Below are 27,771 nucleotides of genomic sequence, written 5' to 3'. Positions count from 1 at the left end.
ATCGCGTCCCGATCAACCGCAACAATGCCCCATGTTGGCAGGCGATACCTGGGGAGACTCACACCAGGAAGCTTCCTGTTACGGGATGAGCCGCTCCGGCTTAGAAGGAGCTTACGTACAACAACCCAGAAGACTGCAGAGTTCCACTCTTGTGGTCAACAGAAGTGAAGTTACATCACCACTGGGGGAACATGGCCAGGGGCTAATGATTGGCAGCAGGAAAGTGAAGTCCGTTAGTGAGTGGATGTTCCTCCGAGTTTATGAGTTTAGATTCATCAGCATGTAACTTGTCAGGTTGTTGTTGTTTCTCCGTACAAACGGAAGAGGCCAGTCGGTTGAAAGGTTCGGGTCGCTTTAATGTTTGACCGGCTTTAACCTGACGCGCTGTCGTCAAGACTCTTCTTTTGAATGCAGCACAAAAAAAAAACCCATCTACCAGTAAAGAAGTCGACTGTTGTGTTTGAGCTGGATTTCAACGCTCTGGAAAAGTTGAATCCTAATTGATGTCAAACTTGAGAGCCGGAAGCACCTGAACACCGTGAACTCAAGCGTTGTAACGTGATCAGTTCCTGTGAGGCGACTTGTGCACTAGAAATGACCACGAACACACCTGTGACCGTGAACACCACATTTGTGTCAGTACCATGGAAAGCACGTCAATTGATAGGCGATGAGCGTTCTTTTGTGGTGGAGACCTGATTCAGCAAAGTAACATCGAGTGGCAGCCACTCTTGTTCTGGGCTTGATTTTATCACTATTTTTGACCTCCGGGCCTAAAACCAAACTCGTCACCACAACGCCAAGCCAGTTGCACTGGGGCTCATAAGTGCATTTCCACTCTCCTCCACGTGACCAGGCTTAGGAATGAAGGGGCTTTAAGGTCACTGGAGGCCTCCTTCCAGGTTGGGACCTCCGGCAATCGCCTGGTTTCCCTGCCGCATGGAAACATTCCTGGACTTCCGGCTCAATCAGGAGCTGAACAGCACCTAAAGCCTTAACGAGAGATGCTGTGTTGTTGTAATATCTGCATCTACAGCAGGTTACTTCTCTAAAAACCACTTCCCTTCTTGTTACTCAACACAGGAGGAAACCGCAAATTATGAGCCTTGTTTTTTTCTTTTGTCTCATCCTTTGCCTGCACTGCTCTGCAGGTGTCAGCAAGAACACGATTCCTGGCGACAGTGGGAGGGGATTCTTCATGTGAGTCAGTGTTTATTTTGATTTTTTTTTTAAAAACATTACAGGGACAAAAAAGGCAAGTCTGGGGATGTTTGCCTCTATCAGGGACCGTAGTACCCAGACTCCTCTTTGTTATTAGTAGGATGGGAAATGTGCAATACAGTACCCACAATGTTACACTCTACCTTGAGCAAACTGTCTGCTTGCACAACCGTGTGAAAGAGTGATGAGGCAATGCTGTAAAGAGACACATGCAGACTAAAGTACAGAGTGCAGGCTGTTCTTTAGGTAAAAGGAAATGTTGCTTTAAAAGATGTATTTTGGGCAGTTTTACTGTGTGTTTGTCGCTGTCACTGCCACCGTTAGCTCTGAGCTAAACTTAGCGAAAAGTCAGCTTGCCTGCCAGACCCAACCTGTTCCAAACCCACCTGATCAGTCAGGATCCCCACATTTCAGATAGCTCAGTTTTGCTGTGGCTGCTTTCTTGCTAATTCCATCCCCCCATGTTCCCCCTCTTCTCCTGTTCAGGGTGGTGGGGGTGGAGCCTATCCCAGCAGCCTTCCCCCTGGACAGGTCACCAGTCCATGGCAGGGCCAACACATAGAGACAGACAACCATTGGCTCTCCCAGCCACGCCTACGGTCAATTTAGAGTCTGGATTAACCTGGTCCCTCTTGATGTCTTTGGACTGTGGAGGAAGCTGGAGTACCAGAGAGAACCCAGCAGGAACAGGGAGAACATGGAGACTCACCCAGAAAGACCCCGTGCTGCAGCCGGGGCTCCACCCACAACCTTCTTGATGGGGGGCACAGGGAGGACCACTGCTCCACCGTGATGCCATCTTTCTAATTGTCACACACACAAAAAAAAAAAAGGAATGTGCTGCCCCCTGTTGTTTGGAGTGTAGAATATTTGTGTATTCAACAGCTGACCAATTCCTCCATCCATCCATTTTCTATTCCGCTTATCTGTTGAGGGCTGGAGCCTATCCCAGCTGACATTGAGTGACAGGTGGGGTTCACCCTGGACGGGTCACCAGTCCGTCCCAGGGCCATCAGGAGCAGGAGGGGTTCAGTACTTGGACATGGTCACTGGGGGGAGTGGGGATCAACCAGCGACTCTTTGGTTGCCAGACGGCCACTCTATCTCAGAGCCACGCTGCCCTTTCTTACGCACAGTGCCTTTAAATATGGTGACAAAACCACAAATCCTTGAATTTATTCAAGTGCATTTCCTGTGTCCAAGGCTGACCTACTTCCCTGAGAGAGGACGACGCCCACAGGGATGATGTCATTTCAAGAGTGCACCACATATCGATCATGTAAAGCCTGATATCCATCGGTGATTCCCTGCACCCATGCATCAGGTCTCGTAGCTGCAGGTTTTCTCCTGTCAAGTACCTTCAGTGATGGCAGTGATACACAGTCCCTAAGATAAGTACACGCTTTGAGTGCGGCGCTGTGAGCGTGTCTGTGAGTGTATCATGTTTCTTGGCTGTGGTTTGGAGCTGCTCTCACGCACTTGAGCTCAGAAAAAAATGGAAATCATGATCCATTATCTAATCTTCTTCGTCCTTCCTCGATATCTTCGTCTCTCTCTTGAAGGTTCATGACCACGCATCCAATTTGTGGACGTACTCAGATAGATACTGAGGACGCGCTCTATTTCATTGCTTGATATTATTCTGTCCATTTATTATCATTCTTATTATTGCTGTTCTTTCTCCTTTCTCAACAATAAAAGTCCAGGGGTCATCCTTACCCAAAAACTGGTTTGGGGCCCAGACTTGTGGGACGCTTGACATTTTGATTTGGGTCACCAAAAAAACAAAACAAAACAAAACAAAACTGCACTACACCTTTGAGCCACATGGGGGAGCACTTTGGACTCCTGGAATGCAACATGTAAAAGCAAGCATGCTGCTTTTCTAATTAGACGAGCAAAGCAATCTTTTTTGATGAAGGTATGCTAAGACCTCCCATCCATCACCATGCATTGTGCTAAGCTAACTAGCGTGGGTCTTCAGCTGCCCAATTGAAGCACAGAGGAGTGTCTCAACTGTCTTGTGTGGCTCTGGAGACGATGGACGACAGAGACCCCCCTCCCTGTCAGTCCGACTGGGCCTCTCCGCCTGAACTCTTGCTAAAATAATATCTTCTTTTTCCCATCAGATGATCCATCTGCCGTCGTTCCGTCTCGTGGCCCTGTGCGTGTCCCTGCAGGTCACCGCCTCCACCAGACTGAAGCAGGTCGGCGGACTCGTCCAGACACGTCTCAACCAGCTGCTGCGACATCATTTGTGTGTGTTTACTCACTTATCAAGAGCCAACAGGACCACAAAGAGCACGTACGCAACACTTCTGCCCCCCCCCCCACATTGTTAATATTGATAATCTTAAATATGTTTCCTAATAGACACAGGTGCCAATACGCTTTGACAGCTTAGGACCCCTCAAGAGGGTCTGCCAGTAAATAAACGAACGCTCTTTGACCATTAGTCATCAATAAAAACAGAAAATAAGCTCAGAAGTCCTTCAAGGGTTCCAGTGCAGATGTGTCTCGACTCTCACGTTCCCGTTCTGACCAGCTCTGCCCTTCGTTAGCATGCCGTGTTCTCACTGAAACTCAAGTGTGGTCAGGCTTCGTCTGCTCGTGACTCATCGGACTGTTTGATAAACGCAGCGTGATAAGGAGGCTGAGGGGTTTCTGCTCTCATTTGTTCACGCCGCGGTCCCTGCAGCTCTGACACACGGATGATTCAGACTCCAGTCGTTTGAACACGTAAATGAGCTCTTTTTCCTATTTATACACAGACGGTGAACACCAGACGCCGACACCGCCGTTACTCGTGATGATGTCACCAAGCTGTGTAACACAACCACCTTGACTTCACCTGGTCAAACAGAGTTCATGTGAGTAAAGTTTTGTGTCGTCTGGTTCAAGGTTGACTTATGTCTTCTTAGTTTACAGCTCCCGAGAACTTTTCTGTTTGGTTGACAGCATGACGCGTACGTAGAGGGCTCGCCATCTCAACGAGGGATTTATTTATTGTCATTATATATTATAAATGAACTCACATGAAAATATCCCAGACAAGAAATATGTACAGTGTAATTATATCAGCCTCTCTCTATGTACAATATAAACAGTCATGCAAGACAGTAAGACAACAGGCTGATCAGCTTCCTGTGAGTCTTACGTAACAGCAGTCCCACTACATGGCCTTTTATGTCGGTTTTATGGTCACTCCTTTTTTATATCCAGGAAAACCATGTATCTGAGTACTCTCTGAGTGGGGTTTTTTTTGCCTTTATTTTGAAAACCTGCACCACAGTAAAGCTTCACATCGATGCGTTCGCAGAGATTCAAAAGCATTGGAGCCGAACCAGCGTTTGTTTGGGTGTGGAGGCGTAGATAAGGACTGCGGGGGAACGCTGGGATTCAGCAGATGGAATTCCTGATCACGTTAAACTCTGAGGCCTTGAGAGGAGTTTTCACAATCCATCACTGATAATCATTTTTATCTGTAACCCTGAGAGTTGAACACACAGGGCTAACGATGTGTTAGCATAGCATACATGTGTCTCCAGGGTTCATCATGAATTTAAAAGGACGAGATTGTGATTTTAGAATCAGATGTGAAGGGGGAACTGCTTTGGGCCGACTTTGTCCAACAAAACCAGACGTTTGTTGACAACTAGGAGAGCGACGAGTAGGACCGGTCACGGCCGACATTGTAAGCGAGGAAGAGGAGGACTACTGCTCGATGGCTCATTTCGCAAGAACGCTCAAGCAACGTAAAAGGATAAAGGCAACAAAAAGCCACGAGCCTTTTCAGACCTGGGCATCAGGCTCCTCTGGAAACACTGGAGCTGTGGCTGGACAGAAGACGCAGCATTTCTGTTGGTCATCCTCTGTACGTGCTTGTGTTTTGTCTGTTTTCAGTGTTGGTGTGTTGGCCGTAGATTTCCACAAATAGGAGACGCATCGACCGACGCGGAGGAACACGTGACACGCCTCAGGTGAACCGTAAGGGTCCTCCCTGTTTATAACATCTGTTAACATTTGAAGAGTTCAGTTCAGAGTCCTAAGACAAAACAACAAGAGGATGTGCATCTCGTCTTCATGGCACTTGTTGACTGCTGAGCCCTCCGGTTTGGGTTCCGCTGTCAGTCTCAGGTAGAATGTTGTTGGGTTCCGTGTGTCATCACAAACTTCCACGACCTTCAGATGACATTGTTGCGTTGGGTATTTATCGTGTTCCCCGTTGAGCTTTCCAACACCTCTGTTTCTTGTTTATGGCAGAACGGGAAATAATTGGAGAGATAAAGCGATTTAAACTTGGTGCTACAGAAGCAGTAGACCAGCGGGTCCAGCAGGCAGTCCATGTAGGAGAGGACCATGAGGCCGTCGAAGGCCGCCGCAGCGGTTGTCTGGAAGGACTCCCTCCACTCTTGGACGCGGGCAATCAGCAGAATGACCCTGGCGATGGTGCACGGGAGGAAGCAGACAGAGAAGACCACCATGACGGCGGTCACCAGGAAGACGGCCCTCCTCAGCTTGGTCTTGTCGCCGATGGTTTTCTTCCTGAGCCGGTTGACGATGTGCACGGTGCAGTAAACCAGGATGATGAAGGGGATGATGATCTGGGTGAAGAAGACGGCCTCCCTCATGCTGTCCACCACGTCCTGAAACCAGAGGAGAGAAGATGAACTCAAACCCTAACAACAGTTCAGTCAGTTCTTGATTGGTCGGTTCAAGCGTCCCTAGATGAAAATCCACAGCAAACGTTGGAGTGCTTAGTGAGAGACGGACTGTGGCCACGAGGTGGTGCTGTAAACACTAAGAATGGGAGGGGTGGAAGAATCACTGCCTTGTTTTTCCTCCAACAGCTCGACTTAAGTCTGCATGTGTTACCTCGGTTCAGTCACAACCTTTAAATAAGTTGTGATGATGTTAAAGACCTTCATGAACCCTGAGAAGTCCCAAAATAGACAGGAGGCCTCTATTCTGGAAAATTCCATGGAAGAGCTTTTTTTTAATTTTATTACAATGACGTGATCGTGATCGTTCTCCAAAAGTGTCTTAAAAATGTTGGTTCAGGCAATAAATATTAGAGCAAAAACTCCAAATTATCCTCAGACTGTTTTAGTTGATTCATTTAGTCTTAACCCTTAAAACACTGATCTGAACCCTTATTCATCACGTTCTTCAAGTTGTGGGAACGTTCCCCGCTCGCTGGGTGTTTGGTTTCCAGCATAATGACACAACTGGTTGCTGGTGCATTTTGACACGTTCCAGGTTCGACACGTCCTCAGCGCTGCATGTGTGATAGTAAAAATAGCTCGATGAGCGTGTGAGCGGCGTTCTGGGAGAGATAATGACCATCAGCACCTCCCGGGGGGGGGGGGGGGGCACAGTTGACCCTCGATCAATCCTCATGATCAACTCATGAGTTCCTGTGTCTTTATTCCAGTTTGTTGTCTCGGGGACGCAAGCTAACCTGCTGCTCACCTGCTAACCCTGCTATCACCGGTAGCGCTGCCTTTGTTTGTGTGATTATTAGCATGAATGAAACTTGGTGGGAGACCTTGTCAGGGACAGGTGGGGAACTGTTGGAGGCGACAGGGAACAAATTCGAGGTGCTTCAGAACCATCGGCCGTTGTAGCTGCTGTTACTGCACAGGACTCCTGGAGTCGGTGTGAAATGATCGAAACACAAATGTTTTTGGAAATCTCCTCCAATGAATTTGATCCGTAACCCAGAAGAATTATTTTCATATGATGACGGTCAATCAATCCAAAAATGCTGAGCCTATTTTAATCAAATATCGCCACGATGTTCGTGCAGCTCCTTTGGTCGAGGTCTGTGCTCTGAGTGCTTCCACCCAGCACAAAGACTTCAACGCTGTTCACACTTAATTATTCTCCCAAAACGGTTTTATGCTCCTTTTTTTTTGGAAAGAGAAATTCTACAATAATTTTCCACTGCTATTTTTTTTAAATCTCAGCTTTCATCTCCTTCCAATCTCTTACATCTTCAGCTTTTGGTTGGGTTTTTTTTTTCTGCATTTCAGCCGTTTCTGCTTCAGTGATTTCTTTGAGCTGACAGCTGTCATTGCATTGTCTGCAAAAAAAAGAAGAAGTTGAAATCATTTTTCTAGTCTGCATGTGTACTTTTCACCAGAATTTTTCCGAGCGAGTACATCATGTCATGTATTTACTTATCTGTCCATGAATGCTGCAGACTTCGGGGCTGACAGGAAGTTAGAGATTGTTTTAGTTTAACCTGCATGCACTTGTTAGCGTGAGATTAAAGAGACGGAAATTTAGAATTTCTTATTCATTGAAAAAAAAGGGCAAACAGCTGATTATGTTTAGAGAAGACGCGAAAAATGCTCACGACCTCTGAGAGCTGTGACAAAGGCGTGGAAGGAGAAGAATAAAGATGTATCGTGAATGCGGTCTCACTCAGTGGGGAGGCCCTCAGCGGCGTGTCGCTACATGCTAACAGCGCTTCTATTCAGAACTGTCATGTCACTTCAGGTTTCCTCGTGTGCTGCATCAGAACTGCTGCCGGTCAGAAACAACACAGCAGGGGGGCAGCGGTCACAGTACCTTGATGAGAGTGTCTTGGTCGTCCTTTTCGCTCTTGTGGCTGTTGCAGCACTCAAAGTTCTTCAGCATGGTGGGAATGGTGAGCGGCAGCAGCAGCAGCCATATGAGAATCGAGATGTGAGGGGATTTCTTCAGAGCTTTCAGGAGGTTTTTTCGGCCCGGGTGCACCACGTTAAAATATCGATCGATAGACGTGACTGTCAGGAAGGCGATGCTGGCGCCTCGGTTCAAAAACAACATGAAGAGCATTGCTTTGCACACAGCGTCATTCCCACTCCTCCTCTCTCCTTGGATGAAGTTGTAGGCCTTGATGGGTAAACAGAAGAGTAAGAGGATGTCAGCCAGCACCAGGTTGAAGAGGAAGACGTTGTTGGTGTTGGATTTCCAGAACTTCAGCCTGAATATAAAGAGATGGATCACTGATGCATTGAGAGGCAGAGCCAAGATGAAAATCATGATCATGACAGCTGCATAGAACTTGTACAGCCCCAAGTTTGAGGCGATGCAGTCTTCAATCGGCTGACTTTTGTTTGAGGTCAACATTTTCCCCTGGAAAAAAAACGGACTTGCAAACTAAAAAGATCAGTGCGCGCATGCAGACAGCGGTCTGTCCTGATAAGAGTCACAACTCAGGTTTCAACCGACGTGCTGCAGCGAGACCTCTTATCTTCAGATCACTTCAAAAATCCTGTCAGGCAAGTTTCTTCCAGTTAAATCTTTAAAACTTCAGTCCTCTAGCGCGTCTGTTCCCAGGTTTCTGTCCTGCTTGGCGAGCGAGGTCTGGAAGTAATTCTCTCAGTGTGGGGAGCAGATCAGCCTCTTGTGGTTTGCTTTGCTGCTCACTCTCTTAGCTCCTCCTTATAGCCTGAGGAGGTGAGTCACCAGCTGCTTTGCCTCCCTGGAACCAATAGGACGGCGCACCGCGTGAAGCAGAAGAGCCCAAATGATTCTTGTGGTCATACTGGATCCGTCTGAAGGTGGGCGTGTTGGGTCCTGCTACAGCATCAGTACTAATACATCAGAAGAGCTGATTTTTAGAGTTGACAGGATAAATAATTCTGATAAGGCAATCAGATGCTCTCAAGGGCCTTCCGGATAAAAAAAAAGATGAAGCTTAATTACTCATCTATTCCTCGTAACAATGCATTCTTCGTCTGAATCATGGAATTAAAGTCAAAATCGTGTTCAGTAAATCGCCACGAGTAGTTTGATTGTGGATCTCCACAGAAAATCGGCAACATTTTTGAAGCGTGAACGCAATCAAACAAACACTCTGGCTGTGCTATGAGGGGACCACACCAGGGACGCGTGACTTCAGCGACACCACAGCTGGCTTGAATGAGGCCGTTTAATTTCCACAACGACCTCTGTGGTCCGGTTTAGCCACTTGCTAGCAACTGCCATTGAAAAAACAAACAAACAAACAAACAAAAACCACACACACACTTTAAAAAAAAATTCACAAGTGTGGTATTTACCAACTGTTTTATGGCGTAGAAAAAAAACTTTAAAATATCTCAAACTGGCGTTAACGACAGTTCTTATTTTTTTATTCAAGTCCAAGGACGCTAACTGATTTCCTGGGTTTTGGGACTCATTCCTTCATAGGATATGCAATGAAATCAGTGCGGCAACACATCATCATATTCCTTTCCTCAATACTGTATTGATAGACCATCCATCCATCCATCCATCGTCTTACGCTTATTCCTATCAAGGGTCGCGGGGGGGTGGAGCCTATCCCAGCGTCTACAGGTGAGAGGCGGGGTTCACCCTGGACAGGTCGCCAGTCCACCGCAGGGCCAACATACAGAGACGAACAACCATTCACATTCACATTCACACCTACGGTCAATTTAGAGTATCAATCAGCCTCGTCCCCAATTGATGTCTTTGGACTGTGGAGGAAGCTGGAGTACCAGAGAGAACCCACGCAGGAACAGGGAGAACATGCAACAGAAAGATCTCAGACTTGAACCCGGAACCTTCTTGCTGTGAGGCGACAGTGCTGACCACTGCACCACCGTAAAGCCCTATTGATATACCAGTTCCCAGCATTTCTACCATATCGCAACGTATTGTGATAAGCACCACTAGGTGTCACTGCTGGGGTTTCAGACTGGTCACCGAGGCAGATATTAGCAGATTTCCTGGCGCTCACTGTGAGAGTTAAGGGTCTGGGGGCTCAGTAATCCCACATCGCTACTGTACAGCCTCTAGTTTCTCATGATTGGCAGCTTCTGCGTGGGGATGACTCCTCAACAGATGCTAGCGAGGGTTATTCAGAGAAATATTCTCCATAGAGTTGGAACCCTGGGAATTGATGGACTTACATGTAGGCACAAGGACATGGACTTCTATGTAAGGACAAGTCAATGGAGTTGCGTGGAATGTTGCGTCCCGAGGGAGGAGGATATCTTTCAGGGAGGGGTTCGACCTCGGCCTCTCACTTAACTCTGCATGCTTCAAACTCCTTCTCCACCCCAACAAGTCCAGGCAGCTCATTCAAAGCCAGACTTTCTCCGCCGACACATTTCAGAGTCACAGCAGAACGGACCTCCTGCTAGATCCCTGTTGTAAAACTTGTGAAACATCAAAGTCCTCAACACACTTGTGAACAGGTCCTAATTGTATTTCCACTTTTTTCCCCTCATTCACTCTCACATTCTCACTCTGATGGTTGCCATGCAAGGTGGCAGCCTGCTCATCAGGAACGATCAGAGAGGAGAGCGTCGCTCCAGAGGCTCCCTGGGGAGCCACAAAGTCACATTAGAATGTTGTAGGTTTTTTAATCTGTGCTGACTGTGCTGTTGTGTACCAGCCTTTGCTGATGCAATCAATAGCAGGAAAAGTGCCACAATGTGAACGTTATGTTTCTGCATTTCCTGTATTCTGTGCAAACGCTTTGATCAAGATAGGAATGTGCACGCTACGTCTAACCACACCTCTTTTTTTTAAAAAATAAACACACTCGTCCCCAGCCAGAAATCTGAAGTTCTGCAAATGTGCCAAGAATATGACATGCAGTGTTCTGGCAAAAAAAATTTCCAATTCGTTCCCAGAATGCTCTTCAAATAGGCAGGAAAAAGTTCACCAAAAATTCTTTTTCTAAAAATATTTGTTGAGGCAGACAGACTGATTAGTAATGAAATGTTGATTTAAGTCCCCTGAACTTTCTCAGAATGTTGCAGCTGACATGTTTTTGTCTCGTAAGTTTTATTGTCATGGGAACACTTTGTTTTTAAATGATAATGACACCCTTTAGATGTTAAATGTCACATTAAAACGCTCTCTTTGAGATCAGTAGCAGCTGTGGCTAATGTTTGCTAACGTTCTCTGCTCGTTAGGGGCCACACAAACGGGTGCAGGAACATTTACTACTTACGCAACACGGGTGAGAAGATGACGTCTACGTTGGTTGGAAGCTAGCAATGACACCAGGGCTAACACCGGCCGTAAGGTACATCTGTCCCTGGAGGTCATGAATCACAACTTTGTCAAATTATCTTTCCTCCTTGCTGGCTGCTGACTGGACGGATGTTAATAGGCTGGAGCAAGGATGCAAATTGTCACCGCAATAGAGCCACAGTGAGTGTTTGACATGAGTTGGTTGCCTGGTAGGCTGAGAGACAGTTAACACATAGAGGGTTGAGGAATTACGTGTTCCTGTAGGCTAACCTGGAAGTTAGCGTTAACCAAAAGCTAATGGTTGTATTGGATTCTGGATTATTGCAGAAAATCAGCCCTGTTGTGAACAAAACTTCAGAAGATGTTTCGTTCAACGAGCTCCTCTTCTGAAGAACTTTCTGACTTGAGTTCTAAATTCAGTGGCTATAAGTACGAAGCTAACGTTACGCTACCAACGAACAACACTGCAGACACATGACCTCACCACAGCTAAGCTTTACGTGTCTTTCAACCTCTGTAGTCTTCACTTGTTGGCAGTTTCTGTTTGATTAACTCAAATGCTTCAAAATTTACGAGTGCATTGTTTATAAAACGTTAATTCATCTCTAGCTCGTGTGAACCACCGATCTTATTTCAGGCGTTTAACCAGAAACCAACTGACTTTGAGACCAGGGAACCTAACAAATGCCTCTGGGCTTTAGGACTCATTTGTGCGCCGTTATCATCGCTACGGTGATTGAATGCTTGCTGCTTCACTGATTCACAGGATCTATGCAATAGTTAGCATGGATCTAATGGAGTGGTCCATCAGCATCCCTATCTAATCTATCTGGTTTCACCCGTTAACGTTTTCCACGCTCTTCACTGCTGTTATTACCTGACCTTTGACCTCCTCTCTCTATCTACCTCTTCAGACAATGGGTTATTGTCTGCAGGGGAGCAAAGGGCAGGTCTGGAGCCATTAAAGCTGCATGAATAGAAGAGGGCAGTAGAAGACCCGGTAGCCACGCCTGTAGTCGTTGCTGCAACACCCTCAGTTACAAGCTGTTCGTTTATTTACCTTCTTATCTTATTCTGACCGTGGAAGTTGGTCAACTCTGTTTCAGAAGTGGTGTTTAACAACTGGATTGGTTCTGAGCCCAGCAATGCTCCGACTTCCTCCCTCATCAACAACGCAGATCAGGCATGTGCAACAGTGTAATTCCCCCTTGGTGTTTCTCTTCGCTCTTCCTGATCCTGACCTTCCGGGATGGTTTTTGGTTCATGTGGATCCTGCACGCCTGACCTGATTCTTGGTTGTTAATCGACAACAAATTAAACCCAATTCAAACATTCAGCACCATAAAGATCACCTCAAGGTGCTCCGCATCTGCCACGTCATAGTTTCTTTTGAAGAAGAATTAGGTCTGCGGTCAGAGCTGGAAAGCATCAGCGGGATCTCTCCGAGGAGCAATCTCAGAGATCTCTGTTCCACTGCTGCGCCTGATTCCCTCAGTCTGATTTCTGGGTAAGATTTAGCTCTGCAGCACACAGTTACCGATGGAAATTTCAAAATCAGAACATCATCCGGTTCCTCTGCACTATGAGAGACTTTTTACAGTTTAATGCTTCACCAGAATTTCCACCAAGAAGAACATAAAAACCAGGTGTCGGCACCTCTGAGGCTTGTCGCCGACAATCCATCAGTCTCACTCATCTTTTCCTGGGCAAGGAAAGACGTTTATTTATTTTTAACATTTAACAGCATTCAAATTTATTTTATTCTCTTATATAGGTCACGTGATCACATCTAGACACTCTGGAATGAGGGTTTTTTTTTGTAATCCAGGAGGTTTCCATCCAACTATTTAAACCAGTTGAATCATTCAGCTAGAAGACAGTTTGAGACACGATCGTTTATTCCTGACTCAAAGGTATTTAGCTGCGCTGCTTCCCACGGTCAACATGTTGGCTCTTCTCTCACTCTAATTTATAATCTCAATCTTAAATCCAACCATTTCTAGAGACCCTGGAAACTCTGGTATTCTTTCCGACGGAGACTTTGACCCACTTGTGACTGGGAGGCATTTGATATGTGCTATTTATTGATTTCCTGTCCCTCTAGTTTTAAAATTAATTGGATTTGCCTGTTTGTTGGTTTTTGTTTGTGGTTCTTGTGTTTTTAGTAAACATTTAACAAACTAAATAAGCATCGTTGTAATGGAAAAAGTGATCATGTCTTTTCTTTTTTTTTTTAAAACGATATCTGGAGAAGAGAGGAGATTTGCAGCCTCTCAAACAGATTGACAATCCAGGTCCTGCAGTGGAGACGGCGTGTACAGGAAAAGCCTCTCTTGAGTCGTACCTGCTATTATAAATCACAGCGGTGTCGACTGTTACTTTCCCTCATCCTCCCAATCTCACAGGGGACGGACAGGTTTGGCTCACCTCCACCCGCGTGCTCCAGCGTCCGGCTAACGGCGAAGCTTTCGTCCATAAATACGGTCCGACCCTGTGAATGATTTGGCTTTCATAAATAATTGACAACAGATTAATAGGTGGCTTGTGAACCACTGAGTTATATTTAAGAGACTTTTATTAGGTTTGTGTAAAAAAAAAGTCGACAGTCACACTCCATCGTGGTTTTGATCCATCTTCCTTGTTACGTAATAGAAATAAATCACATGCCTGGTATTTACTGCCCGGCTGATGCGCCAAACTGTAAATTTCAAACAAATCACAAACACGTGTTCGATGTTCCAGTGTTGCTCTGCTGCTCTCATGTCTCTTTGCATCAGCTGACTTGATCTGGGTCAGACCAGGACTTCTCTGGCCCCCAAGCGCTGCTGCGGCCAGCGTACCGGGTCAAACGAGGGGTTTTTAAGATCCTCTAAGAGAGCCTCCAGCTGGCCGGATCATCTTGTTCCGTATCACGTAGCCACTGTGAGGTTGTTGGTTTTGGAGTTGGTCGTTGCTGCAGACCAACAGCGGTTTGATGTTTCAGGAGTTTGGTCTTTGTTCCCAGTTTTGAGAGTTTCTATGTTTCTGCATCGTCTTACTCCTCATGTTTACTTGTCACGCTTCATTTCATGACAGGTTATGCAGCTCAATTTGTTTTGCACTTCTTTTTTTAACCTTATTTACTCAGGAGAAACTCAAAGAGAGCAATTATCTCCTTTAGAGGACCACCGGACTACACCCACACCTGACTACAGGTGGTATTACAGAGACCTCAGTGGAGATGGACGCACTCTGCCGAGTTCTCTCCCAGTTCCTTTCTCTCTTATTGAAATACTTCAGTGTAAATTCGCATCCGTTGTGCTTTGATTTGGTGTTTCTCTTCCTTCGCTGGTGTTCCTGACTGTGTGGATGCAAAGCCTGATTAAATCGGCTGTTCTGGAGAACTGCAGCTGAGTTGGGACGAGATGTAACAGCTGCTGGTACATTTTATTGTTTGTACATTGAAAATTGAAAGGAGGAATTGAACTTTTTCATCATTATTTATGTTAAAGATGCAAGTACGCTCATTTTCTCTGTCTCACATCAGTGTGGAGCTTTACAGGGAAACATTTCTCTTTGGAGACATTTCCAGGATGGACAGAAATACACTGAAGGTCAATGTCCGGCAGGAGCTCCAGAAGACGTCTTCCCCCCCACAGCAGGAAGCATGAGGAGTCCTGGAGACCATGGGCACTGCTTTGCCCCGTCGCTGGCCCGAAAAGATAAGGAACACAGCTTGAAACCTTCCTGGCTCTGACCTTTCAGTTTGAGGCCGTACAAGACTTCCGCGTTCGTTCATATTACCCTCAGACGCTTCTCTCTGTGGGTGTTTGCCAGATCCCGAGGCAAGAACACACCCATTTCAGGCCCAACCTTCCACTCAACCACTCCAACCTTTCACACGTCAGAATGAGGAATCTCTTTCTCAACGGTCAAACAAATTACAAAGGAACAGGTGATTCAGAATGACTACTGGATCAAACTGGAACCAAAGTTTTTAAGTTTTTCTCTAGAAAAGCAAACATGTCGACGAAGTCGAGGCGAAGGTCAGTTTGAAGACGTAGGACCTCGTGGAAAAAAAGCGTGGCCCCAGCTGGTGCCACCTCAAAGGATGGGAACAATCACCACTCGCATATCTGTTCTGGTCAAACGCACCCCCAGTGAGTTCCCCCCGGGCCTGTGGAAATCAGGAAGTTATTGTTAGTTTTTAGGACAGTGAACGACCACATAGAAAGAGTCTCAAGCTTGAAACTCTATCCATACGCGCTGATGAAACAAAAACACACTTCCAGCTCTGTCTGAGCAGTAAGTCAAGACCAGGAAGCAACAGAGGCCACACAGAGCAAAGGTCAGAAACAAGCCACAACAAAAACAGCACCGATCGACACCAGCCGGGATTCAGCGCCTAATAAAATGTGCAACCTTCCCAGGCATTCCACTGGAGGCTCCAGTAGCAGTGAGGAGGTCAGTTTCCCTTCTCGTTGTCCCTGTAAGGCCTGCAGGATTACCATTAAACTCAGACCAGTGAGATCCCAAGATCCCAAACCAGGACTGGCTCTTTGGATCTGGCTCAGGTCCCCCAACAACGATCTGGCAGGCTCGACAGAAATGCCGTAAACCAATTTTTATTTATGTTTGGACACATTTGAAGCGCTAGTGCATCGTACTTTCATATGAATGAACGTCCTGTCTCACAGTCCTCATCAAGCTCCTCAGTGCCATGTCAACATTTCCCCTGCCACAAAACCTGAACACGTCAGATGAAAGAGCAAAGCCTCTACTAGAATTGTAAGATATAATAATGATTATAAATGTTTCTACGTTTGGCCTCCCGTGACTCTGTGGGTGTGAGAGGAGGATTTGCCGCGGGACGCTGGGGTGGCACTCGTTCCCAGTATGATGGAGGTCTGCGGGAAGGCCAGGGAGGGAAGGGACTGAGAAAGAACATGGGCGGAGATGGTCTCTGGAGTCCTCTGGGACCAGTTCAGGGACTACTGGCACAAACTGGGTGGGTCTTTGCAACAGAGGGTCCTAGAAGCTGAAGGCACAAGGGCGCTCAAACTGTTGGGAAGTGGGAAAGTTCTTTTGTGGGAAAGTCTTTCCCGATGAATATCGTTCTCATTCAGACGTGTTCCTGCGAATGTCTGCTCTTCTTCTCCTCCTCCTCCTGCTGTCAGAATACAGACGAGTGGCAAACAAAATCAAGGATCCCAACAACCGTTGATCCGATTGACGGCAACAGTGTTGTGTGCACAGCTGGGACCCCGACGAAGAGCTGGACTGACTTTGGGGTCAGGGGTCACTACAGACCTGCATCTCTGGACTCCTGCTTGTGTGACAGGCCTCCAGGGTTGTCTCACCTCAAAGGTTGGAACTTTCTCACTTCTTCGTTGCTCATGAACACGCACTTGTAGTGCAGCAGGGGAGAAATCAGAGAGTGGAAAAGGAGCTGCATCACTTCGTAGCCAGGACCCCCCCAGGCAGATGCCCCAGCCATTGAGTTGGAGGCGGCTGCTGCAGAGCGGCAGTACCAACATGGGAGCAGCAGTACCACACGGAGCAGAACACCGGCTGGCCCTGCCCAGCCCATCAGTCACTGATCCACTCAAACTAGTTTGCAGCACGTTTGTATGGAAGTGCGGCCAGATTCTAAAATATCAAAATGAGACAAATAATAATCACCAAAATAAGACAAAATAAACAGCAAACCTCACAACCTGAGTAGTGTTCTGTGTGGTATTGCTCAACACACTCGCTGCGGCTACAAAGAAAATCAGATTACGCGAAACTGGCACGAATGTAAGGGTTGTTTTTTTTCATGCTGTGATGATCTGATGAGTGGAGCGACTGAGGCACTTTGTCACGGCATCGCACAGGAAGTCAAGCTGTGTCACATTATGTTGTGTAATACAGGAGATTCTCCAGAAGAGAAGACTCCGTGTGGGCCGGCTGTTATCTGACGGTGCAGGCATCGTTTCTTCTCTGGTCCGACCCGGTCTCACTTCATCCAGATATCAATGACTCTCTCTCTCTCTCGCAGCGGTCTTGCGTAGTTACATGCATGAGACCGAACAACTGGATGATATAAACGCCGCAAATCTTTGAATCTGCAGAAATGTTTGCGAGCTGTTGTTGCTTAACGCTCTGCTTTGGTGTTTCCCATGACATCATGATACTGTTTGTCACCTTTTCTCCCATCCTGCAGCATCCACACATCCCATTGCTCCGAACAGTCCAGTGGCTTCACGCCAACTGCTTCCTCTGCATTTCCTGTAACAGTTACTTGAGTCATAGCTCAGCAATGATTTACTGTCCTACATATCAGAAGTCCTGTGAAACGCTGAGCCATAAAAACCGTCGGCTCCCAAAGTGTGTTGCAGAACTGGTATGACAAGTGCTACTTCCCAGCTTCAGTCCTTCGGTGACACATTCCGCCATTCGCAGCAAAGCCGGTGAAGCGGATGTGAAACTAAATGATGTATCTCTCTGAATGATGTGAGCATTGTTGTATTGATTTAACTGAGATGATTTCATCAAAGTGATGCTTCACCCAAAAAGTGTACGTGCCATTCAAGTGCTCACTAATATTTGTTGTGAGCTCACACAGACAATTTTCCCTTCTTCTCATTTCCAGAACGCAGAGAGAAGCCAGTCAAGTATAGTTAGCTTGAAGCTAACGGAGGCTAACAGAGACGCACTGTTCTGGAAGTCGTCCTTTTACAAACTCTCAAGTTCGTTCTCTGGAATAATCCACGTCTTCTTTGTCCAGTCGTGTGATCAGCAACCCACAAACACTTTGACTTTGGCTACAAACAAACCTCATCCTGTGCGGTGCTACCGTGAATCAGTGTAGAACAAGTGTGAACAAGCTGGCTCAACTGAACACGCTGGCTGCCAGTTGGTTTGCCACTGGATTGTTGAGCACACAGCTGGACAACGAAGACGTGGATCACGCCAGGTTTACTTCATTAGCTTCAAGCTAAGTATACGTAGCTGATACTTTCTGCATTCTGGAGTCACGAAGAAGTAACGCAGGAGGGAGAAGGAAAAAAAACTTCTTCGTGAGATCAAGACAAATATTTGTGCGAAGTCAAAAGGCAAAATGCACTTTCTGGGTGAAGTTTAATGTGCAGCAGGTTGCTGGTGGGGAATTCCTGGCCGTCGTCTGACTCATGTTGACCTCATGGATGACACGGATCGCTCCACACATGACTCCTTACCTGACCTGGGCAAGTTGCTGCCTGCCTTCTGTTCTTTTCTCTTTCCCCTCCACTTCGGTCATTAATCTTTTCGACACAAGTGCAAAGATTAGCGTAGCGTCTTTAAAATTAATGCTGGCAGGTTGTATTAAAAGCAGCTTTTACTTGAGACATCACATCTGTCATCATTAAAAAAAAAAACCCTTCAGGGGAGAGAGCAGGTTGTGTGTTTCTCAGAAAAATGATTATTTGCACTAAAGGAGGATTAGGCTGACATCATCAGCTGTACGTCCTCATTTAGAGCGAACGACCTCCTCCATTTACCAGGAGGACGTCGGATTACAATGCAGACTTTTGACTGAGATTAGCTGGAGGCTAATCCCTGATCGCTGAAGTGTGATTCCAAATCGTTGAACACACCGCGGCATGAACTTGTGCAAACATTTGCAAACACTCCCACTTGTTAAAGTCAACACATGAACAATGTTTGTGTGTGTGTGTGTGTTCTGTTCTGTTAGCGTGGGACTGTGTGTGTGTGTGTTCTGTTCTGTTTGTGTGGGACTGTGTGTGTGTGTTCTGTTCTGTTAGTGTGGGACTGTCTGTGTGTGGGTTTGATTTAAACCACCTTTAGAAACACAAACCAAAGACAAATTAATTCTGGAAGGTGCGCGTCACCTGAGACGAAACCCAGGGCCCCAGTCGGAGCCTCGGCTGAGGTGTCAGGACTTCTCCAGGCAACTCAGTTGTTCTGAGTTTTTCAAAACGAGAAGTGAGACAGAGCAACAACAGGGCGGAGCCATCTCGGTCAGGTGAGGGTTAGACAAGCAGTGGTTAGTTTACGTCTCCAGGAATGTAAGGCAAGTTTGTGTAAATACCCCCAAAACTGGGCTTGTGTGATGGTTCCAGTTACCTACAGGGGACTTTTTCTGGTATAAACATGAAATTTATCAGGACCTCTAGTCCTCTTTAAGTAGACTTAGAGAGGGAACGTAGGCCAAAGCCAAGTCCTTACAAGAATAAGTGTGCTAAACTCTGTGTGTGTGTGTGTGTGTGTGTGTGTGTCAGGCTTCTGTTTTGACACCAGTTGGAGGAGCTGCACAGCTCAAACAGCAGTGCCATCTTGTGGCCAGTTGTTGTTCTACACAAACGCGCTGAAATCCTGCAGGACCTCACTCAGCATCTTCAGCTGGAAACCTCAGGAAATTGTATTTCCCGATTATTTTTGCTCTGTTCGGTGAAACATGGCCACGACTTGTGTGATTTCACAATACGTCATGATGTCATAAAGCTGCATCTTTTGTTGTTTATTTTTTGAATCAGACAGAGTCAACAGTATCACAGTCCGGCAGCTTGTGTGCGCCTTCCTTTTGCGATCGCTCCTGTGTGTTTCTCTTGGACTCTAAATTCAAGAGTTCTTCTTTGTGTTTGTAAATCTTGTTGGTATCAAATTCTTCACATTCATAATACAGTGTTAAGTGGTTTTTAAGCGCCTTGGCAATAATTCATGAGGATGCTGAAAAGATGGTGTCAAACCACTGCCTGACCTCATTACAAGTTTATGTGGTGCAAGTTGATACGCTCCTCTGTCACGCCGCACCACACCGACTTGATTTTACCTTGACGGGCCACAGCGGCAGGTTAAATTAAAGGCGCGTCACAATGTAGATGGAGACGAGTCCTCTCTTGTTATTACGCGAGGTCAACCTACATCTAAGCAGCTGTGGTGGCATGTTTATAACCTGATGCATCTAAAAGGTACATTTGTCCTCAATAACCTGCTGAAGTGACGAGGAGTTCCCCAACCTCGCGCACTGCGATGACGCAGGAAAAGTCAGGATGCGGCTCGTACCGGTGAGCTGATGGGGTTTAGTTCGTAGTTTGTCTGAACAGCTCTTGGGAGGAGGAAGAAGTGGTGAGCCAGGTGCCAGCCATGGTGACGCTTGGGAATGTTTAAAATGTGGCAAGAACACCCACAGCTCCGTTTGAAATGACCAAATGCAAAAAAACAAAAAGAATTCGTTGCAACTCCTGCACCGAGCTACAGTTGTGAAAGCGACTTCAAGCACTGACTAATCAATGGGGGTTCCTTCGGACCCCACAACAGCGAATCAAAGTCCTCATCACTGTTGGTGAACTTCTCTTCACTCCTCACTTTCTTCTTTCTGCGACTTGAAGCCAGTCGACCGGTCAGCTTGCGGAGCTCCTGTATCACCGTCTTCACATCCGGTCCGTGTCGCGCTGCCTCCAGAGTCGCTGCGTTAAATGGGAACGTCCGTATGAAGTCTCCAACTCTGAGTGGAGGGATATGACACGCGCTCCATTCTCTGGTTCTGTCCCTTGGTTTCGGCTTGAGTCTCCCACTGTGAATCGATCACATCACTCATTTGTTACATTATTGGACCTTTGAAGACAAATACGACTACTTTTTACTGAATTTTAGTAAGCAAAAGAGGCTGCTACTTGCAGCCAATTGGCAGTCATTGGGTTTCCCCCCCACTGGCAACTACCTGCTGCATCACACCAGGCTGACAACCTTATAGAACAAATATCTTTTGGCCAAAAAACTGAGAACTCACAATCAAACACTTTTGGGACACCAGCAATGCTTACAAGTTTGAAGCTGACGGGATAAATAGTAAAGCTTATTGAGGAAAAGTCATACAGTCGGAGCGTCTGTTCGAGCCCACCCCCCAGGGCGGACTCACCCTCAGACTTTTGTCTGAGCACAGCTTCAAGAGGCTATTCTTTAAACCTGTGAGTGGTTTGTTCAGGCTTCATGGCAGAATTACAGGTGCAGACAAGCCCAGCGCTGGAGGAGCCCAGCCCAAGCTTCCGTGGAGACCCAGTGAGAACTCTGACCCCCCCTGCCAGGAAACAAAGTTATATTACGTGAAGTGCCCCTGACGCTCTGGCATTTGACCCTGGTTGGTCAGTTTTGCATGATGAGGTATGTTGCCAGACTGTGGAGATCTTGTATCAACGTGTTTAGAATCAAATGAAGGTGTGTTTGTGTCTGTGTATGTTGAGGCAAGCCGGCCTGTGCTGGCTGCACTCAAGGACATCAGCATCGTTAAGGTAACGGGAGGACAGTTGGAGAAAATACCGCTGGGAGCTTCACTCCTTTTGCTCATCTCCAACAAGTCCTTGCTTTACAGAAAGATATATAGAAGTCATCTACCTCTGGATGTTCGGTGGGTGGCAGGACGCAGCAGAGCGTTGGAATCCCAGCCCCCGCTGAGAGTTATCAGGTATCATCTGCGCCGAGAGCTCCATCTCAGTCTCTGCTTCGGTGGCGTCATGGTTTGTAACCCCAGACGCGTGAAGACTCCTGTTCCCTGTCAGGTGCCGTGCAAGAGCTGGACGTGTCTCTCTGTTTACCCTTGAATGTGGACCGAGTATCAGGTTCGGCGTCTTGTCTGTGGCTGTGAGGATGTTGCAGTTAATTATTCCACCCTGAGCAGAATATATCTTGTTGAGGTCAACGGGGGGCAGGTGGCCATCAACAAAAACATGGTGCCTGGACCGTCTTTGGTTCTTGTCGTCAGGCTGGCGGAGGGCTTTTATCAGTGGGAGGGTTCTAGCTTGTGGAGTCTGAAGACGTCTCTCTCTGAGTTCCTTAAACTTCAGCACGGGTATAGAAGTGTGCAGGGATTGGTGAGGATGAAAACTGAACGTCTGGTGCCGTTGACTCCTATAAGCTCTCTCTCTCAACCTGTCCCTTGAGGTGTAGTTCATCAAATCAATCAGATCGCTAACGAGCCTCTTCTTCACTGCAACGTCTGCTCGGCAGTCTAAGGTCAAGGCAGGGCTGGTGTTGACCTCCAGCAGCCAGGGTTTGAACTGGACATCGATTAGAACGTCGAAGCCAAAGAGTTCCACGCAGTTGGGGCAGGAGGGGACGGAGGGAGCGATGGCCAGGAGCGTCAGAGTCACGATGTTGTTGATCCTCTGCCAGAAGAGCAGCTCGTCAGTGTCTTGGCTCTGGAGGAAATGCCTGAACTCGCTCATGGTCCACTTGCACCCTTTTCCCACCCTCTCCTTCACAGTTTTATAGAAGGGGCTGAGCTTGTTGATGCTGGTGTTGGTGAGGTGAGCGTACAGGTTATTCAGAGATGACAGGTCATATTTTTCCGTGGCGAAACGCACCAGACCTTCCTGGTGGATGTAGACGGTCAGCGGGTGAAAGCTCTTCACGCACGCATAGATCCTCAAGTCAAACTTGTAGCCGGAGATCAGCAACGGGTTGCTGATGTACCTCTGGACGACCATGGAACCGTCGTAGACCAGGTCCTTAACACTGTCAAAGATGAAGATGCCTCGGCCTCTTGAAAGATCAGCGGGTTTACAGATCCAGTAGGCCGGCAGCTCTCCGGCCAGACGCAGGTGGTTGTATTCAGCCAGGAAGCGAGTGTAGTCATTGGGGAGGATGAAGGCGGTGGGGCTGAAGTTGTAGAGGGAGGAACCGAACGTGCCTCTCATCCTCCTCAGGTTGCGTGCCAGGCAGTCCTGTCAAAGAGGGACAAATGTGTCTTTACGGACCAGAACATCTCTGCTTACAAAACAAACTGACTTGTGCTTGAGGCCGGTTTAAAGTGTGGTGTTGTGGCGTAACGATAGCAGTGAGGCTAGGAATCGAACGTGTGTCGCTGACTACTGATTCACTCTGACCCAGTTATGGGTTCCTGCGGGCGTGAGCGTAAACCCCTGGCCCAGTTCTGGATGATCCAAAAGCTGCGGAGTGAATCATGTCCAGATCCTGACCTTGCGTGTGATGCCAACAGTTTTGGGATGATGGTTGAGGCGCTGCCATGGCAACAAGTTGTGGTACTCTGAGTTTCGAAAGGCGGAGCCCCGCCAGTAGAGGTTCCAGTCTTCCTCCTGCCCCCGACCTCTGTCGTATTCCTCCCACCCGCGCTCCAGGAGCACCTCCCTCACCAGCTCAGGACCTCCGCCATGTAGTCTGAACACCAAGGACGCCGCCATGCACGGTCCTCAGCTTCATGGGCAGAAAATGGACAGAGTATCAGTTACTGTTAGAACTGTGGCTCACTCCACCTGAAAGGCTGACAACACGCGAGACCAGGCGACGGTGCCGGCTTCTCCCACTGCTGTTCCAAGGCGTCTCTCCTGGTCTCTTAGCAGCTGGATTCTCTGCTCTGAGCAATTCAAACAAACCTGAAACTTTACCTGTTGGGTCGCTTCACCCTGCCGGCTTAGCAACACCTGATCAAGTTGAGTTCATCGCCTCACCGTGTGACAACATGTGGGAGGGATAGAAGAGCTGCTTTTAGTGTCGACAGAAAGAAATCAGCACAAACGGGAAACAATTTCTCTCTAATACTGCTGGAATTGTCGTTTCCTGTGTTGGCAACTTTAGGGTGAAAGGTTATAATTATGGGAGGAATAAGTGGATACGCAGTACCACACAAGTCTGGAGACTCCTAATAATTCCATCAGTCAAAAATAGTCAAATGAGGAATTCCAGATTCATTCTACTCACCTCTGGATGTTGAGTCCACGTGAACTGGTATGGTTTCTGTCTGCGCCGGCGAGTGTGTCCTCGTAGCTCCTCCTCCAGTCAAAGCACAAACAGCAGGAGGCTTTTGTTACACACATCATCTTAGTTTCTAGCTGTTGGGAGGCTGTCAGGCAGCTGCTTCTGCCCTGAACAAGGAAACCGCTTTAACGCGAGTAGATGCAACTACGACAGAGGGACCCTGTGTTTGGTGGAATAAGATGGTGAAATGTGTCAAAATATTTGTTCACAAATGGAAGATCCTTCTTAAATATGACAATATTTACCCCAATCATCTGGGTAACATGCTAACATTAGCATAATGCTAAACTGCATCATGTCCCATGCACGACTTACTGTGTTTAGTTTTACCCAAATGGGTTATAATTCATGTTGTGTCCCATGTTGATCATAAAGGCCGTCTTCAACTAGTTCATATTTTTAAGTCTTCCAGTACACTTCCCCTCCCCTAGATGGAGAGTCGTGGGCCGTCTATCAAACTTCCTCCAGGCTGGCGCTGTGCGTCCAGCAGCTTAAGAAGGTGGTCACTACCGCTTTTGCGTGGGGTTTCCTCACGTCAAGCAAGCACAAAGTAGCTTTATTAGCAATAATATTTTGACAGTGTTCAGGTGAGGTCACAGACCTTTGACCTCCAAAGTCTTCATCTTATCCGAGTCCAATTTAAGTTCTTGCAAAACATGAATCCTCTCCATACCTGAGATTTGGGGTGAACGGGAGTGTTAAACGCAACACGCAAACTGGTTTAGTCCATTTTATTTAAATCTCAAAGCAAAAGTTTGTCGAGAACAGAACTCCAGTCCCTGGACCAACGGGGAGCAGCTCACATCCGCTGACCTGGAGGAAGAAATCGGCATGAGTCTCGTTCTTTACTTTTGCCCAGATTTCACATCCACGCTTCCAGACCAGAGTCAGCTGGTGTGTGTGTGTGTAGCAGTGGTTACCACAGCGGTAGAGTTTGTTCAGCCTCTGAATATCCAGCATGCTGAGGTGAGACCTCTGACCCAAGTGAGCGCCTGGATGCTTGGAAATCACAGTCGGACTTCCGTCCACGCTGAAGAAGTTTCTGAAAACAACCAGGCGGGTCCACGTTTTAGTGGCGAGGAACTCTGCTCCTTTGCATGAAATCAAAGATGCTGAAGAGACGGCGGCGCGAAGTGCGGTGGAGTTTCACGGCAGTAGTTACTCACTCGCCGTAGTGCATGATGGAGTCGAGGTCATACGGCAGGTTCTGAGTGTTGCCACTTTTCACCTTGAAGTTCTTTTGCATTCCTGTAAAAAAAAAAAAAAAAAAGTCAGCTATTTTGGTTCGATAGAAGCCGCGTTCAGTGTTTCTCTGGGTTCTGTTCAGTTTTGAGCGTTTAGTTCTAAGAATGTAGAACACAAGGCTGTCCTGATCAACATTCCACCCAAACTCAACTGGTTTCATGTCAGTTTCCTGAGAGAAGAAAGTTTGTGCTTACCTTTCAAAAGGTAACTGAACACTACACGTAAATGAGAACCAACATTGTGCAGAACTGTTGAGAGGCCTCTCGGTTCTGGTGTTGCTTTGAGCCTCTTCAACTTGATGCGACTTTGTAGAGGTTGTTCATCAACCCTTAGTTCTGTACTCAAATGTGATGCAAGTCTGTCAGAGACGCCAGGAAACCCTCCCGTCAGCTGCCATCCTACCTGGAATGATGTTCTGCCACTGCACCGTGATGTACTGGTCCCGGTCTTTGCGCGTGTGTTCGTGATGCAGTCCCAGCGCGTGGATGATCTCATGGCAGAGGTTCCCCATGCTACATGTCCGGGAGATGTACACCGGCTGGGCTCCACCTCGACAACCAACGAAAGACGCGCAGCTACGAACAAAATACACCAGAGAGACTAAAGACAGCAGGGCAACTGTGAGGCTTGTTTTTGTTGGATCAGGTGATCCAAGTACTTTGAGCGGGTTTGTGTACTGCAACCATCCTGCTGAGGAGGAAACAAACTAACACTTCATAGCTAAAGTGTTCTGGGTGGTGAAGTCACGGTCAACTGGGCTTTACAGAGCTACAAAGATGGCTCATTTTTCCTGGAAGTGATGCCTCCTCCTCTTCCACCCTGTTGGAACCACGTGCTGGCAGAGCCCGAGCAGCAGGGCTCTCCTCCACACGGGGGGAACGGTGCTCACCCTTTCCCCTTGAGGAGCTTGAGGTAGTTGAGCTCTGTGGCTCGTCTCTGGAAGCGAATGCAGGTGTAATCCGAGATCATCTTGAAGGCCATGAGGATGTCTTGCACTTGATCAGCTGGGGGGGGGGGAGAAACGGACAGCTGGTTAAACCCTCTGAGCTCCCCACTCCACCAGATCCAACGTCACTCACCCAGATCGGGGCTGATGGTGTAGTAGAGGATGCCGTTGGCCCACAGGGTCTGTACGGCGTTCCGGTCCTCCAGAGGGGCAGCCTAACAGATTTATGACCGTTAGTTGAACCCATTCACCACTCAGACAGCCCATGTTGTCGAGTGGCCTTAGGTTTTCCCTCTTGTAGCAACAAAATTCTCTTCCCAAAAAAAAAAAAAGTCAAAGTACTTGTAGCACCCCCCCCCCCATCCAAAAGTGGAACTGGGTTTCTTGCAGCCATTTAGAGAGCAATGCATCTTACAGGAAGCAGGATGTCTCCCTCCTGGATGTCTATTTCTTCTCCCTCCTGGATGTCCATTTTGTCTTCAAGCTCTGCGAAGATGAACAACGTTGTGTTAGAGGTGAAATTTCAACACGCCTCGTGCTAAAAGACTAAAACTGCACCTTCTTGTGTTTCTGGACTGCTTTTCTGCACCTTTGTCCCTTTACCTGCAGGAATCAAAGCGTTCAAAGTCATCCTGTCAGACAACGACAGCAACGACGCTCAAAACACCAACCTGCTGCGGCGCTCGTCACATTCTGGGTGACGTTTGACGTGTTTCTGCCTGCAGGAGGAGACAAACGCAGAGAACAGCAGACGAGTGGCTGGTAAGAGTTTTTTTCTTTAGGCCGTTTGCATGCCGTTACATTCGTAAACTACAGCCTGGCTGACCCGTTTCCCTTCTGTGGTGGCTGGTTGGGGCACATCGAGCTTTGCTGTCTGGTTACCTGTGACCTCAAGCACTCACCTGCAGCCGCTGTCACATTCTGGGTGTCATTTAAGGCGACACCGCCTGCTGAAAGATAAATCAAGGCAGACAGACGAGACTGATGTTTTTAATATATCATCTTTGGATGGATGTTCTTTGCTTGATTTACAAAGTCAGTCCAGAATTAAACCTGTACCTTCTACAGTGGCTGGCTGAGGAACGTCGAGCTCTGCGGTAACATTACCTGTACAAATTAAATCATCAATATTTGGCTGTAAATGTGCCAGGGGTGTTAAAAGGGCACCCACCTGGGGGAGCAGGAGTGGCGTCATGGGTCGAATTGATGGGAACAGCAGCAGCTAAAACAGAGAACCCAGCTCATGATCAGCGTGGATAACAATCATTGCTCACTATACGCGTGGAGTCCAGGCTCCAGTCTGCACCTGTAGACACGCAGATGATGAGCAGGAGCCACATGATGCTGCAGGAAACGCTGCCAGGCTCGAGAGCGCCAGCACAGGTCAGATAACTGATCCTCGATCGGCCTGCAGGTGAAGCCACTTACACCTGATTAGGCCTCTTCAACGTCTGCTCAGCTGTCAGCTCATCAAATGCTGATATGTTTCCAATGTTGACATGGAGCGCCGTAAAAATATATTCAGGAGTTTTAAATACATTTAGGGAATTACACTTCACTGTTGAATTACACTTTTATCAAAAGCACCTTTCTAAATGGCCGCTAGAGGGCGCACGACGACAGCCGGACAACCCGATACC

The 27,771-nt window shown here is 47.4% G+C and overlaps 3 protein-coding genes and 2 long non-coding RNA genes across 7 annotated transcripts in view; 2 read left to right on the top strand and 3 right to left on the bottom strand.

Moving 5' to 3' along the window:
• LOC147243312 (uncharacterized) overlaps nt 1-4,375 on the top strand; it is a 10,702-nt gene extending 6,327 nt beyond the window's left edge. The window contains exons 2-3 of the long non-coding RNA XR_015110615.1: nt 3,351-3,526; nt 3,993-4,375. This is a non-coding gene — a long non-coding RNA (uncharacterized LOC147243312). The remainder of the gene's footprint in view (nt 1-3,350; nt 3,527-3,992) is intronic.
• On the bottom strand, nt 4,209-8,647 carry gpr31 (G protein-coupled receptor 31). The gene is made up of 2 exons (XM_086189671.1): nt 7,798-8,647; nt 4,209-5,867 (listed from the first exon to the last, which is right to left on the bottom strand). Exons 1-2 carry the CDS (start codon nt 8,338-8,340, stop codon nt 5,406-5,408), a joined length of 1,005 nt encoding a protein of 334 aa, XP_086045797.1. The 5' UTR covers nt 8,341-8,647; the 3' UTR covers nt 4,209-5,405.
• On the top strand, nt 7,970-27,771 carry LOC147243308 (uncharacterized). The gene is made up of 3 exons (XR_015110616.1): nt 7,970-8,774; nt 11,145-11,257; nt 26,741-27,771. It is a non-coding gene; the product is annotated as an uncharacterized LOC147243308 (long non-coding RNA).
• Nucleotides 19,168-24,448, bottom strand: ttll2 (tubulin tyrosine ligase-like family, member 2). 2 transcript variants are annotated; one of them, XM_086189669.1, is made up of 5 exons: nt 24,256-24,292; nt 23,884-23,955; nt 23,145-23,379; nt 21,562-22,889; nt 19,168-20,743 (listed from the first exon to the last, which is right to left on the bottom strand). In XM_086189669.1, exons 3-5 carry the CDS (start codon nt 23,364-23,366, stop codon nt 20,422-20,424), a joined length of 1,872 nt encoding a protein of 623 aa, XP_086045795.1. In that variant the 5' UTR covers nt 23,367-23,379; nt 23,884-23,955; nt 24,256-24,292; the 3' UTR covers nt 19,168-20,421. The 2 variants fall into 2 exon arrangements, with proteins under 2 accessions (XP_086045795.1, XP_086045794.1); XM_086189668.1 differs by having other exon boundaries at nt 19,191-20,743; nt 23,145-24,100; nt 24,256-24,448.
• On the bottom strand, nt 24,606-27,537 carry LOC147243309 (hatching enzyme 1.2-like). 2 transcript variants are annotated; one of them, XM_086189673.1, is made up of 13 exons: nt 27,438-27,537; nt 27,303-27,353; nt 27,191-27,238; nt 27,034-27,078; nt 26,803-26,850; nt 26,690-26,734; nt 26,547-26,617; nt 26,265-26,346; nt 26,075-26,189; nt 25,588-25,760; nt 25,107-25,188; nt 24,861-24,982; nt 24,606-24,753 (listed from the first exon to the last, which is right to left on the bottom strand). In XM_086189673.1, the coding sequence occupies exons 1-13, from the start codon at nt 27,469-27,471 to the stop codon at nt 24,740-24,742; spliced, it is 930 nt and encodes a 309-aa protein (XP_086045799.1). In that variant the 5' UTR covers nt 27,472-27,537; the 3' UTR covers nt 24,606-24,739. The 2 variants fall into 2 exon arrangements, with proteins under 2 accessions (XP_086045799.1, XP_086045798.1); XM_086189672.1 differs by having other exon boundaries at nt 27,034-27,081; nt 27,438-27,536.

Source organism: Aulostomus chinensis, chromosome 20 (assembly GCF_037954235.1).
Source record: "Aulostomus chinensis isolate RoL2024-O1b breed Wild chromosome 20, RoL_Achi_v1.0, whole genome shotgun sequence".
Lineage (NCBI taxonomy): Eukaryota > Metazoa > Chordata > Actinopteri > Syngnathiformes > Aulostomidae > Aulostomus > Aulostomus chinensis.
Note: the sequence above shows the minus strand (reverse complement) of the source record. Positions and strands in the feature narration are given on the sequence as shown.